Below are 13,882 nucleotides of genomic sequence, written 5' to 3'. Positions count from 1 at the left end.
TCCACAGGGAGCAAGGATTTCTGCTGGGGAAGGCAGTGAGAAAGTGCAGAGACGGAGATGAGAATTATTTTCTCTTTACTTGGTGCTTCTGTTGTTTGGCACGTGTGGAATGTGTTATGGAGATTGTTTACCCAAAGTGGTTTGTTAATTGGACACTGGTGATGATTGTTGATATTGATTGACCAATTAATACACAGTCAAAGCCACCATCATCGTCCACGCCAATGGCACCATCCTGCAGAAGGTGAGGTGCACAGGGAGCAGCTTGCCCAAGGATTTCTCCTGGGGAAGGCAGTGAGAAAGCTCAGAGATACAGATATGTTTTATTTCCTCTTGACTTGCTGGTCCTGTTGTTGGCACGTGTGGAATGTGTTATGGAGATTGTTTACCCAAAGTGATTTGTTAATTGGACTCTGGTGATGGTTGTTTATATTGATGGACCAATTAATACACAGTCAAAGCTGTGTTGTGACTGTTGGAGACAGTCACGGGTTTTTCTTTAATATCTGTTTAGTATGATACAGTTCTAGTATAGTTCTAATATAGTGTAATATAATATATTACAAAGCATTTGTACAGCCTTCTGAATCATTTAGAGTCAGAGTAAATTATTCCTGCCTTGGGGTCGCTCTGCATCAATAGTGAGTATCCATCCCCTGTCCCTCGGGTGCTGCTGCTCCCCCAGCCAGCTCTTGTGGGATATTGTGATGCCTTGTAAGGCTGGACAGAGCTAAAGAATAAAGCAGGGATTTATTAAAAGACCTTAATGCATACACCTTGGGCTGCACCCAAGATGAACCAAAATGTCCCAAAATGAACCCAAGATGAACCAAAATGGCCCCAAAATGCACGAGCGCTCCCGGGGTCTCTCCCTGGGATCAGTTCTGCTCCATTTGCACCTTGCAGTTCATTGTCCCATTCCAGCTTTAGCCCAGGCAGTCCCACCCTGCTTGTTTTTCTCTCTGCAGCCCACGGTGTTTGTGCTCCTGGGCTGAGATTTGGATCATTTGTCCTTGGTGCCCAGCTGGAGCAGGAATTGTTTTGTCTCCCTGCTCTGTGCACAGAGCTCACCATCCCCTCATGTGAATCTCCAAATTGCACACCTAGGCAGCACAGAACCTGAAAAATATGAAAGCTAAAATTTAAGGTATCAATTGAAATGTGAAAATTCCCTCAGCAGCGCTGGGAATTGGCTCTGCCCAGAGGGGAATTGCCATTGATGGGATTTCCAGGGCTGGATCTGTGCAAGTGGGGGTTGAATTGCTCTGAGGGGATGTGTTTGCTCTCCACAAGTGGTGCTGCCATCCAGGAGCTGTGAAGGACTGCTCAGCTCTCTGAAATGACTCTTGTGCCTCCTTTTTCCCCCTCCCATTAGGTGTCTAACTTTTTCCTTCTTTCTCTTTTTATTGTCTTATTAACCGAGATTTTATTTTAATCCTGTTTATTTTTAAATGCTCTCTGGCTGCAGTTTCTAGTGCTTGTTTTGATAGCCTGCTTCAAAATTGAGCAGTGCTCCAGATGGAGCAGAGTTTCCCACATCCTGGAGGGAACAAGAAGCACATTCCTGAAGGGAGGCAGGATCCAGGCTCTGGGATCCCCCTGGCTTTCCACCCTGTCCTGGCTCTTTTGTCACAGAATGTGCCATCCAAAGGCCTTGCCTGTGCCAGATTTACCCCTGATGGCATCCAGCAGGGATGCTTTTATCATTCATCTCTCCCCCCAAAATTTTTTATTCTACAGGGTCCAGTTTTCATTTTTAAATAGACATTTTTGGGGGAATTTTGGGGGTTGTCTACTTAGAAGTTTTTTTTGTGTGTTTTTTCCCCTTTTTCCCTGTTACTGCCTGGCTGCTGAGGGCTGTCCCCCTCCTCTGTTGCTATAGTGACTTCCCACAGGCTCCCAGCAGCTCTCTCCAGGCACCCACATCTCCCTGCCCGGCTCCAGCCTCCTCCTGCCACCCCTGAGAAATGTCAGGAATTGCCAGCATTTACCAGTCAAACCCAGTTCTTCCAGCTAGAGGACTCTAGAAATGGAGGGAAATAAATAAAGAATGAGAATCTGGCAACTTCTTGCACCTTGGGAGGCTGGGAGGTGTTTCATTGCAATGGTGGTGCTGAGCATCAGGTGGATCCATGTCCTGTCCCACAGCAGGAATGTGGGTTTGCTGGGTCTGTCCCATGAGAGCAGCCCTGCACAGTGAAAGGAATCTCCAGTTTCTCATCCCTCACCCTCCACAGATGGGCTGGGGACACGTGGATGGTTCCCAGCTTCCCAACTCCCAGCTGCCAGGTGAATGGATGGGACAGGCTTTGCTGCTCATCTTCATTTCCTACCCTTGACACCAAACCTCTGACCTCAGAGTGGGTCACAGGGAGGGCTGGCATTGTCACTGTCCCCAGGAAGGGATGGGCAGGGGGAATTGGGGCTAAATTTTGCTGTGGAGGGGGTGAAAAATGAGGGAGCAAATGGCTTTGCTGTTTCTGTTGTGTCACCTGGGTGAGGGACAGCGTGACAATGTCCAGCCAAGGGGCTGGGCACAGTGGTGGTGGCCTCAGCTTTGCCCTGGAACAGCTAAAATACAGGAAAAGGAAGAGGTGCAATCCCAGCTGCCTCTTTCTGTCCTTCCTTCCCTCACTTTTTGTTGTCGCAGCTTCTGGGAGGGATAAAAGGGGCTCATACCAGGAGTGAGGTGCTTTGGTCCTTCCCTCCTTGCCTCCCATTGCTCTGTGTGGTCTGCACTGCTGGGAAAACCTCTCTGCCAGGCTCTGGGAGCTCGATTTGAGAGCAGCTGTGCTTGGCAGTGGAAGAGAGGCTTCCAGGAGCATCTGCAGATTGATGCCCCACTTTCCTGAGCATCTGTTCCCACAACCAGCTCCTTGTGCAGTGAGAATTTTGGGAAAGGGCTTCAGTTATCTGCTCTGTGATCTCTAGAACAGATCATCCCCATGGAACATTCTGTGTCCTTCTCTCTGCATCCCTGGACAGTTCTGCCCTGTTTTCTTCTGTTTCTGTGGCCAGCACAGCCCTGCCTCAATTCTGGAGAGCAGGCTGAGTTACTGGGTCTCATCCATGCTCATTAATTTGTGGGATTTGAGCCCAAATCTGACTGATAAAATTGGAAAGCCACCAGTGGCTTGATTGTCCTTTTCCTGCAACTCCCAGGAGCTTTTCCTGCCTCTCTGTCTCCATCATGGTGTTTGTGGTGGAAGGGACAAGCCTGGAGCTCTCAGCTGCTCTTTTCCCTCTATGTCCCAAAACAGGAGCAAAGCAGCATCCACACACAAAATAAGCAGAACTCTTTATTTTCCTCTTAAAACATCATAGAATTCCTCATCCCAGGGGGTTCTGGAGCTCTCAGGACTGGGCCTGCAGGACCCACTTCACCTTTCCAGACCATTGAGGGCCACTGGGGTCTGTAAAACAGCTTTTCTGTTGAAGTTTAGAAGCTTCTGCTTTCCACAGGTGATTTCCTTAGGGTTAACCTTGAATGGATGCAGGAATCCCTGGATTCCATCTCAGAATGCCATGGAGAGAGCAGGGATGCTCCCAGGGTCTGGAGCTGGGTCATTTCCCTCTGTCAGGGCTGGTGTGAGCAGGAGACCTCAGCTAAGCTCAGTCCTGCTGAAAAATTCCTTCCCCAAACTTTATTTTCCCAGGTCCAACCGTGCTGCTGTGTCCCTCTTCCTGCAAGGAGAGATAAGCCTGAAAAAGCAAAATCTCTGCCTTGCTGGAGTGGAGATTGGAGATTGTCAGGCTCTGGTTTAATCTCTTTTTTTCCTCTCCTTCACAGGCAGCTGAACTGGGGATGGCATCTGCCTATTACACCTATATCTTCACTAATCTGGTAAGGAGTTTTTTCCAGCTTTTCCTGCCTGAGTGTGGAGTCATTTTAATGGGAGCTGATCCCCCTGACCTGTGGGATGCTTGGACAGAGCCTCGTGCTGGGGAGGGAGGGAGGGAGGCAGGGATGTCGCCTGCTGCTAGAATCAAAAGGCAAAATCTTTCCAAATAATAAAAAAAAAAAAAAATTTCCTAAAGCAGTTCTGTAACAAAAGCTTGCTGTGCACACGTGGTATTGGATTTCTGCAGTTTTTATCAGGTTAATTAATTAGTTCATCTAACAGGTACATCCAACAAGAGACCAGTTGCCCCAGCAACCAACCCTTGGGTCTGCCCCTTGGAGTTGTTCTGTGTCTTGTTACATCTCTTAAATTCTGGTTCAAAACAAGATGTCCTCGTTAGAAATTCCTGTTGATAAAAATCAGGCTAACCAGAACCTCAAGAATGTGTTAGGAAGGGTTGGCTTATTGTTCTAACATGTGAGAAAGGGCAGGAAAATCACCAGAAACTCTACAATTACATATTTAAAAGCTACGATGCTACAAATAGAAGAAAAATATATAAAAAGCTGAAAAATATATAAAAAGCTAAAAAATCTTCGGGCGTCATTCCTGCAAAGCTGGAAAGGTCGTGGGGAGGTGGAAAATGATTGGTGCAGCTTCCAAAGGCAGGAATTGGGGACATTGTGACAGGAGCTGGGGCAATGACATGTGCAGGTCTTTGGGAAGCTCCAGCAGGTGGGTGGGTCCTGATGGTCCTGATTTTCCTGATTTGTTTTCCTGATTTTCCTGATTGTCCTGATTTTCCAGATTTTCCTGGTTGTCCTGATTTGTTTTCTTGATTTTCCTGGTTGTCCTGGTTTTCCTGATTTTTTGGGGTTATGCTGGTGTTGTCACCCCACCCCTTATCCCATTCCCTGTGTTGGAAAAGGCCAGGGATGAGCACCAGGAAGGCATCACAGCCCTGAGACAAAGGAAGGATGATCCCATAAATGTTGAGAGCAGGGGATGGTTTGGCTTTATGGCCACAAATAACATTAATGGGATCATGGTGTGGTTAAAGCCCCCAGTGTAAATCCAAAATAAACATCAGAGGAGCTTCTCCAGGAGAGGAGGAACCCAGCTGTGAGTGCTGCTGTGGGGCTGATGGAAACCAGGATGGGGGTGAGGTGGAGCTGCCTCCCAGCCCTAATGATTCTCCTATTCTCTAATTTCTATTAATAATTTCTGGCAGGGAAGCTGAGAGAGCTGAATCACACTTTGTGTTTGGGTGGGAGACAGACGGGAAGGGACGGAGCCAAACGTGTGGGCAGGGAGCTGGAGAGGATGGGGGAGCAGGGGAGGGAGGGAAATGGAGGGGTTGGAGCAATTGGGGCACAGAGTGGAGAAGAAATAAGGGAAAAGAGAGAAATGGAGGGGTTGGGAGCAACTGGGGCACAGAATGGAGAAAGGATCAGGGAAAAGAGGGAAATGGAGGTGTTGGAAGCAGTTGGGGCACAGAGTGGAGAAGGGAAAAGGGGAAGGAGGGAAAAAGAGGGGTTGGGAGCAGTTGGGGCACAGAATGGAGAAGGAATAAGGGAATGGAGGGGTTGGGAACAGTTGGGGCACAGAGGGGAGAAGGGATAAGGGAAAAGAGGGCAATGGAGGGGTTGGGAGCAACTGGGGTACAGAGTGGACAAAGGATCAGGGGAAGGAGGGAAATGGGGCAATTGGGGCACAGAGTGGAGAAGGAATAAGGGAAGGAGGGAAATGGAGGGGTTGGGAGCAGTTGGGGCACAGAGGGGAGAAAGGATCAGGGAAAAGAGGGAAATGGAGGTGTTGGAAGCAGTTGGGGCACAGAGTGGAAAAGGGAAAAGGGGAAGGAGGGAAAAAGAGAGCTTGGGAGCAACTGGGGCACAGAATGGAGAAGAGAGAAGGGAAAAGAGGGAAATGGAGGGGTTGGGAGCAACTGGGGCACAGAGTGGACAAAGGATCAGGGGAAGGAGGGAAATGGAGCAGTTGGGGCACAGAGTGGAGAAGGAATAAGAGAAGGAGGGAAATGGAGGGGTTGGGAGCACTTGGGGCACAGAGTGGAGAAGAGATAAGGGAAAAGAGGGAAATGGAGGGGTTGGAAGCAGTTGGGGCACAGAGGAGAGAAGGGGAAAGGGGAAGGAGGGAAATGGAGCAATTGGGGCACAGAATGGAGAAAGGAGAAGGGAAAAGAGGGAAATGGAGGGCTTGGGAGCAGTTGGGGCACAGAATGGGAAGGGATAAGGGAAGGGAGGGAAATGGAGAGCTTGGGAGCAGTTGGGGCACAGAGGGGACAAGGGATAAATGGAAGGAGGTGTCAGAGGGAGAAATGCAAGGAACAGAAAAGGCCAGGAGGTTCCTGGCTGGGTTCCTGCTCCGTGTTCAATCCATGGATCAGTCCAGCCAGACAAACTTCACTGATTCTGTTCACCCCATGGAATGGGCAGCACAGGCACAGGGAGGGAGCCTGGGGGCTGTGCTTTGTGCCCCGAGTCCCAATGTCACTGTGCTGGCAGAGGGACAGTGCCATCCCCACCATTCCCACTCCCAGGGGTATCTCCAGTGTTCCCAACAGCTCTTGCTGTCCCAGTTCCCTCCCCAGCCATTCCCAGTCCCACAGAGCAGAACTGGGCGCACAGCGAGGGATCTCCACCTCCCATCACCACGACATTCTGCAAAAAAAAGTCTTTATTTTAGAGTTGTTTCTGTTGTCTGAGCAGCATCTCATGGATGCTGCTCTAAAAATGAAGCTCCCACCTCCACCCCAGTCCCGAGCACGGGTGTGATTAAGCATTTGCTGGAGGTGAAATCTGCCTTTCAAACCCATTCATCTCGTGGAATGCAGCAGTGGCAGGTGAGAAAGAAATGAGTTTTGTTGCCATTTGCTCTCTCAGGGTATTAATCTGTTTATCCAGGTTATTTTAGCACTTTGTTCAAAAGCCCAGCTCTTTAGCAGAACTAACGGGATTTTTGGCAGGGATCATTATGGGGAAGGTGACATCAGGCAAAACCTGGGCAGATGGAAGAGATGTTTAAGGAAATTAGTAATATTTAAATGGGGATTGGAGATGGGAGTGAGCAATTTAGGCTCATAAATCTGGAGGGATTATCAAGCTCCTAATGAACCCTCTGAGGTTCTGCAATCACTGCCTAATAGAAAAGATAAAATCAGAGGGAACTACTGTCAAGGGGAGCAAGGAAAAAATGGCTTAAATGGAGAGAGAACCCATCAGGAGAGGGAACAGAGAGCCTGTGGAGCACCGAGCTGCTTGGAGATGGAAAAATATCTCAGGCAAAAAAAGAAAAAAAGAGGAGAAAATAGGATAAAATGCTGAATTAAACACCTGCCCTGCAGCTCTAGAGGGGAGCTCTGTTTCTGTCTTTTAGCATTAATTTTATTTAATAAGCACATCCCAGCTGACAGCTCTGCTCTCTGTGAGTGTGAGGGGAGGGAGTTCTGTGTGTGCTGGGGACAGGAGGGGATCTGGGGGGTGATGTCCCCTCTGTCCCAGCCTGGTGGCACCAGGGAGTGGCACTGGGGCAGGTGGGGAGGAACCCTCAGCCCCCATCACATTTCCATGGGAGCTGAAGTGAGCAAACCAATACAAAAACATCCACAGGCTCCTTTTCTGCGTGCAAATTCATTATCAACCTCCTTCAGCCAGCCCCAGGGACCTGCTCTGGTCAGCAGCAGCCCGGCAGATTTTCCAGGAGTCCTCATGGAACTCTCAGGTCTGGTGCATTTTGTCTTCCCCACATCCTGCACTTGGGGCACTCCTGGCAAAAAATCCCATTTTCTCCCTGGCACCTCCATGTGGTGATGGTTGCCTGGATCTGGGACTTTGGGGAGGGATTAAATTGCCTGAAATTCCCTGAAGAGGTGCTGGGATGATCTCAGAGCTGTTCATCGGCCTCACCATCCCCATCACACTCATCATCCCTTCCCTTCTCCCTGGCTGGGTCTCCACAGAGCTCATGGCCATGTGAGGGGGCAATGATGTGCAGAATAGTAATAAAAATATAACAAAATAATAATAATAATAATAATAATAATAATAATAATAATAATAATAATAATAATAATAATAATAATAATCTGCACAAATAGACCATTGAAAGCAGACTGCTGTGCATTGAAGAAAAATCTTCCTTCCAGCACTGGAAATCCCTGAAATCAGCGGCACAGAGTAGGAGGGGATGTTGGATGCCTTCAAAACCCCACGCTACAATTAATTCTTTTAGCTTGTTAATTCTGTGCAGCTATTGGGTTTTGTCTTTTTTTTTTTTTTTTCTTCTCTCTCTGTTTGGTTTGTTGCTTTTTTTTTTTTTAATAATATCCAGACCTTAGGCTGGGTTTAAATTTCAAAATATTTGACAATTAGATGGGAATAATTGAAACAATTAAAATTATTACTCCAAGGGGGAAGGTGTAAAGGAGCTTTCCCAGTGCCTCAAGTCAGGCAGGGCAATTCACTGGGTGCAGTTTTGTTCCCTGACAAAATTGTGTGCAGGTGTTGCTGCTGATAAAACAGCTGCCGCGTTCAACTCCCACAGACCAGATAAGTCAGCTCAGGTTTGGGGTTTTTTTGTCTTGTTTCCTGCTTTCTCTTCTTTGTTTGGTGATTTATAAAGAGGTCTTGGCACAGGACGAGGTTTTTGAGCGGAATTGTCAGCCTGGAACTGGAGCTGGAGGGGAAATTGGTGTCCAAATCCCCCAGAGAGTGTCACACATTTCTGCTGTGTCTTGTCAGCAGGGTGACATCCCTCGGAAGGAAGGGACGATGTCAAATCAAGCAGAGGAAACTACAGATAAGGCTTAAGTTTTGTGAAATTGCCTTTTTGTGGTGAAATAATCTTATTTTTCACCGTGAGCTCCAGCACAGGCCGTGCTGTTTGCCCTCCCTGTGCCTTGCCCAGGTGAGGAAGGCAGAGGATCTCAATGCCCTGGGACAGATTTCCCCTCCCAGCAGCTGATGTGAAGTGTTCTGGAGAGCCCTGATCCTTGCTGGGATTTATGGATCATATTTCCAGTGCCATGTGCTGGCAGGGCAAACAAATCAGGTTTTTGCAAGGCTGCCAAGGCAATTTCTCCTCGTTCTAGTTAGCATGAGGGAAGGAGGGTTTAGACAAAGCAGTGGCTGTGCCTCCCTGCGTTTTGCTGCCTCACTTTTGTTACTTTCTGACCAGATCCCTGTGCTTGATTCCCAATTTTTGGGTAAATTCTCTCAGATACATCCCAGCTCCCTGGAAATTCTGGAAAAAAAGTAATGGGAAGGAGGGCAAATTCCTTTCCCTTTTCCTTTTCCCTTTTCCTTTTCCCTTTTCCTTTTCCCTTTTCCTTTTCCCTTTTCCTTTTCCCTTTTCCTTTTCCCTTTTCCTTTTCCCTTTTCCTTTTCCCTTTTCCTTTCCCTTTCCTTTTTCCCTTTTCCCTTTTCCTTTTTCCCTTCCCTTCCCTTTCCCTTTCCTTTCCTTTCTTCCTTCCCTTTTCCTTTCCCTGCTTCCCACCTCCTTTTTCCCAAGAGCTGTCATTTTTCAGGTCCCAACATGTAACACTTGACCTCCTTGTGCATTTGTCTCTCTCCAAATCTCCCTGCAGAGAAGTTGAAATTTGAGCAGTGCATTTTCCTAAAAGTGCTCTTGTTTGAAGAACAGCCTCCAAAATTTAACAGCTAGCCTTGCATGAGGAGGTTCAAGACCTGTAAGGCACATCAGTGCTTTTTTTGGAAGAAAAACCCAATTACAGATATAAATTTATTCCCCTAAATTGCCCCTGAGGTCACAACTTCTCTCTCCCCACCTGAATGGCCAACCAGCATTGCCTTGAGTAGATCTTGAGTAGATCCTCTCCTACCAACTTAATAAAAATGTTCTGCTCTGGCTCATCCACTTACCTGCTCAAATTGTTGCTGTGATGGCTTTTTTCCACTTTTTTTCCCCTCCTAGAGGAATTGATTTTTACATGTGGCCCATTAGAAACGTATTCACTCCGTCGATAGTTTATAAATAAATGAAACCTTTCAGGAAAACCATGGAAAGCACTTAACATAATATTGTCCACTTGAGTAAACAAATAAATGTGTTCTGAGCAGAGCTTTGGGATGATTTACAGCTCTGAGGGCAGCAGGATCCAGAGAGGACAAGGGAGGAATTTTCTCCACCTCTGCCTGAGGAGATTTGGTGATTTTTGGGGGAAAATTTGCAAGGTCAATCTGCTTTTGGGTGAAGTTTTTTTAGTTCTGCCTTCCATGACCTGGGAGAGGCTCTCTGGAGTTGTGTTTGCCCAAAGAAGCTGCTCTTTTTTTAACCCTAAAATGGTGACTAATGGGATATTTTTAAACCCTAAAATGGTGAATAATGGGATACTTTATTAACCCTAAAATGGTGAATAATGGGATACTTTATTAACTCTAAAATGGTGAATGATGGGATATCTAAAATGGTGAATAATGGGATATTTTATTAACCTTAAAATGGTGAATGATGGGATATCTAAAATGGTGAATAATGGGATATTTTATTAACCCCAAAATGGTGAATAATGGGATGTTTTGTTAACCCTAAAATGGTGAATTATGGGATATTTTACTAACCTCAAAATGGTGAATTATGGGATATTTTATTAACCTTAAAATGGTGAATAATGGGATGGTTTTTTAACCCTAAAATGGTGAATAATGGGATATTTTATTAACCCCAAAATGGTGAACAATGGGATGGTTTTTTAACCCTAAAATGGTGAATAATGGGCTATTTTATTAACCCTAATATGGTGAATAATGACACACACAGGTGATGTCACCAGAGCTGTGCTGAGCTGGCACTGCAGGTTTGGCCCTTGCACAAAAGCTGCCAAGAAGTCTCAGGATGGACATTGCACTCTGGCTTTGGAGAGATTTCCTGGGCACCAAACTCTCTGAACAAGGAGGTTTTGCCAGAGCCAGGGTTTAATAGAGAAATGGAAGCCTTGGCCCAGTGTTCTCCTTTCCCATCCCACATGAAAAAAGAGCAGGAACAGCACAGAGTGTCCTGGGCCTGGTGTAAATCGGGTGTAAATCAGGTGTAAATCAGCTTTTGGTGCTGGAGCGGAGCGAGGTCAGTGCTGAGTTTCCAGCAGTGAGTTTCTCCTGTTGGAGGGTGTTTTGGAGGCTGTTAATCAGCAGGTCAAAAATTCCAATAAAGTCCTTGCAGCGATTAGGAGAGGAAGATAAAACTGTGTGTGGAAGAGGGATGGAGTTGGCATCTTGCTGTTGGTGCAGCCTGAATTGAGCAAACCCTGCTCCTTTCAGAGCCTCGGGTTTAAATTTCAAAATATTTGACAATTAGATGGGAATAATTGAAGCAATTAAAATTATTACTCTAAGGGGGAAGGTGTAAAGGAGGTTTCCCAGTGCCTCAAGTCAGGCAGGGCAATTCACTGGGTGCAGTTTGGTGCAGACAGGGTCTGGGTGTCCCTGGCAGTGAAAGATCCCCTCTTTAGGCTTGATTCCTGCTTGTGCTCACTGCCTCCCCACTGCCCAGGCACTCTGGGTTATTAAAAATGAGATAAAGATCGAGGTCCTGCACTCACACAGAGCTGCAGAACAGGATCAGCAGCAAAATCAATGCTGGAAGGAGCTCAGGAGCTGCTGCAGTGCTCAGCAGAACAGTGGCTGCTGCAGGGGGAAAAACCACCAGGAGCCACTCTCAGGAGGGACATCCCAGCGTGGCAGGGCAGGGGAGGTGGCTCCATGCTTTAAAATACATTATTTCTTTTTTTTTTTTTTTTTTTTTTTTTTTTGCCAGGCAGCTGCTGTGACAGGGACAATTTCCTGCTGGGCTGGCCCTTCACATGCTGTCCCAGGGTGACACAGGCAGGAGATGAGGGACAACTCCCTCCCAAACCCAGTGACAGGAGCAGGGCAGGAGGGACAATTCCCTCCCAAATTCAGTGACACAGAGCAGGAGGGACAATTCCCTCCCAAACCCAGTGACAGGAGCAGGGCAGGAGGCACAATTCCCTCCCAAATTCAGTGACACAGGCAGGAGATGAGGGACAATTCCCTCCCAAACTCAGTGACACAGGCAGGACAGGAGGGACAATTCCCTCCCAAACTCAGTGACATGGACAGGGAAAGGAGGGACACTTCCCTCCCAAATTCAGTGACACAGGCAGGAGATGAGGGACAATTCCCTCCCAAATTCAGTGACACAGGCAGGACAGGAGGGACAATTCCCTCCCAAACTCCCTAAGCCAGCTGAGGTGGGAGAGGATTTGTGGGTGCAGAATCCTGGTTGGGATCATCTGATCCTCCATCCAGACTTGCAGAGAGCATCACTGGTTCCTGATGGCTTTGTGTCCCTAAAAACCGGGGAGGGTGTCCTGCAGATCTGCTCATAACTGGAAAATCCCATCTCCATAACTGGAAAATCCCATCTCACAGCTTTAGGGTCGCAGAGCTCACCTCTGTGGCTTTTATTAACCAGCTCCTTCCAGTGCTGGGGTCATTCCAGGAGATTTCTGTGCTGCTGGAAAGCGAAGAGTGCAGGTGGAGAGAGCTGCAGAAAGCCAGGCAGTGACTTCATCCTCTAATAACTCCTCCAGCACCGTCTCCCAGGGAACCCCGTGGAATTCAATTAGCTAATTGTGTGCCTAGCACTCGGGAAAATACAGAATGCCACGGAACTGCTAAGTGTTGTTATTTAACAGCACACATTTCGTGGTTGCAGCCCTGTAGTAGCAGTCAGAAAATCTACACTGTAATTGCCTGCTGGTGCCTGCTGCTGAATTTGCTGTGATCGGAGCAAGGCCTGGGGAATTTTTTCTTTCTGTAAAAAAGTTCATTAATTTTGGCTGCATATCCTCCGGGTCTAATTTTTTTTACCGAGCTCTCTTGAAACAGAATATTGACATGTGGTGGGTGTTTTCAAAAACAGAGTGGAAGGAGGGGGAGGAATTGAGGCAGGCAGGATTTGTGTCCCTGAAATTCACCTTGGCACGATTCCTGGTGGTCTCTGTGCCTCATGTTGGACTGAGATTGAGGGCCAAGTTTTGGGCAACTCCTGCAATTCCTCCAATGCAGGGAGAGGGATAAAAAAACCCAGAATGGGAGGAAATGAGGGAGCTGCTGTTTGCACCCATCATTTTGATGGCAATTTCTGAAAGCCTGTGGTTATAAAGCTGTGTTTGCACAGGTGGAGGAGGCTTGGAGTCCCCTCTTAAACAGGATGGCAGAGTTATTTTCCTAATGGCTCTTTGCTCTTATTGCATTGGCAAGCTTCTATCCTGCAGAAGCTCCAGCCAGCACTGGGGATGAGGGAGAATAACTCCAGGAGGAGAAAAAGGCAGCTGGGAATGTGTTTTATGTAGGAAGATCCTAGAGTACATCTCAGGGAGAAATCCTTGCCTCTCCACCTGAAAATCCCCCTGAGATCAGGGGTTTCCCTCATGTTGGACTGAGATTGAGGGCCAAGTTTTGGGCAATTCCTGCAATTCCTCCAATGTAGGGAGAGGGATAAAAATGTATTAATTGTCCCCTTATTGCATTGGGAATCTTCTATCCTGCAGAAGCTCCAGCCAGCACTGGGGATGAGGGAGAGCAACTCCAGGAGGTGAAAAAGTCAGCTGGGAAAGCATTTTGTGTAGGAATATCTTGCACTGCATCTCAGAGAGAAATCCTTGGGTTTCCCACCTGAAAATCCCCCTGAGATCAGGGGTTTCCCACCCTTTCTCCTGCCTGTGTTTGCCTCTTGCAGCATGGGAGGAAGGCAGGACGGGTGGGAAATCAGCTGAGAGGTGCAGGTCTGGAATAGCAAACCAGGTTCTGTTTGCAAAACGTGGGTTTGGAAATGTCAAGCACGGTGAATGGGTGTAAAAAGGAGGAAAAAATAAAAACCTCAACAAATAGGGCCAGAAGCTGAGCTGGCAGCTCTGGGAGTGTGGGGATGCTCTCACCCCTCTGAAGCAAAGCCTGACCTTACCAAATCTCTCTTATCCCACTGCAAATGAAGTGTGTCCCCCTCGGGTGGTTTATCTCCATCTCATTGCATAGGCAGCT

General features: G+C 47.5%; 1 protein-coding gene across 2 annotated transcripts in view; it reads left to right on the top strand.

Annotated features, from left to right (window-relative positions):
• The window catches only part of GRIK4 (glutamate ionotropic receptor kainate type subunit 4), a 204,722-nt gene that overhangs the window by 144,187 nt on the left and 46,653 nt on the right, over positions 1 to 13,882 (top strand). For both annotated transcript variants that reach the window (XM_059488214.1, XM_059488215.1), the window contains one exon: positions 3,791 to 3,844. In XM_059488214.1, coding sequence (XP_059344197.1) covers positions 3,791 to 3,844 — 54 coding nt within the window. The remainder of the gene's footprint in view (positions 1 to 3,790; positions 3,845 to 13,882) is intronic.

This window comes from Ammospiza nelsoni, chromosome 24, assembly GCF_027579445.1.
Source record: "Ammospiza nelsoni isolate bAmmNel1 chromosome 24, bAmmNel1.pri, whole genome shotgun sequence".
Classification (NCBI taxonomy): Eukaryota; Metazoa; Chordata; class Aves; order Passeriformes; family Passerellidae; genus Ammospiza; species Ammospiza nelsoni.
This window is presented reverse-complemented; position numbering and strand designations above follow the sequence as displayed.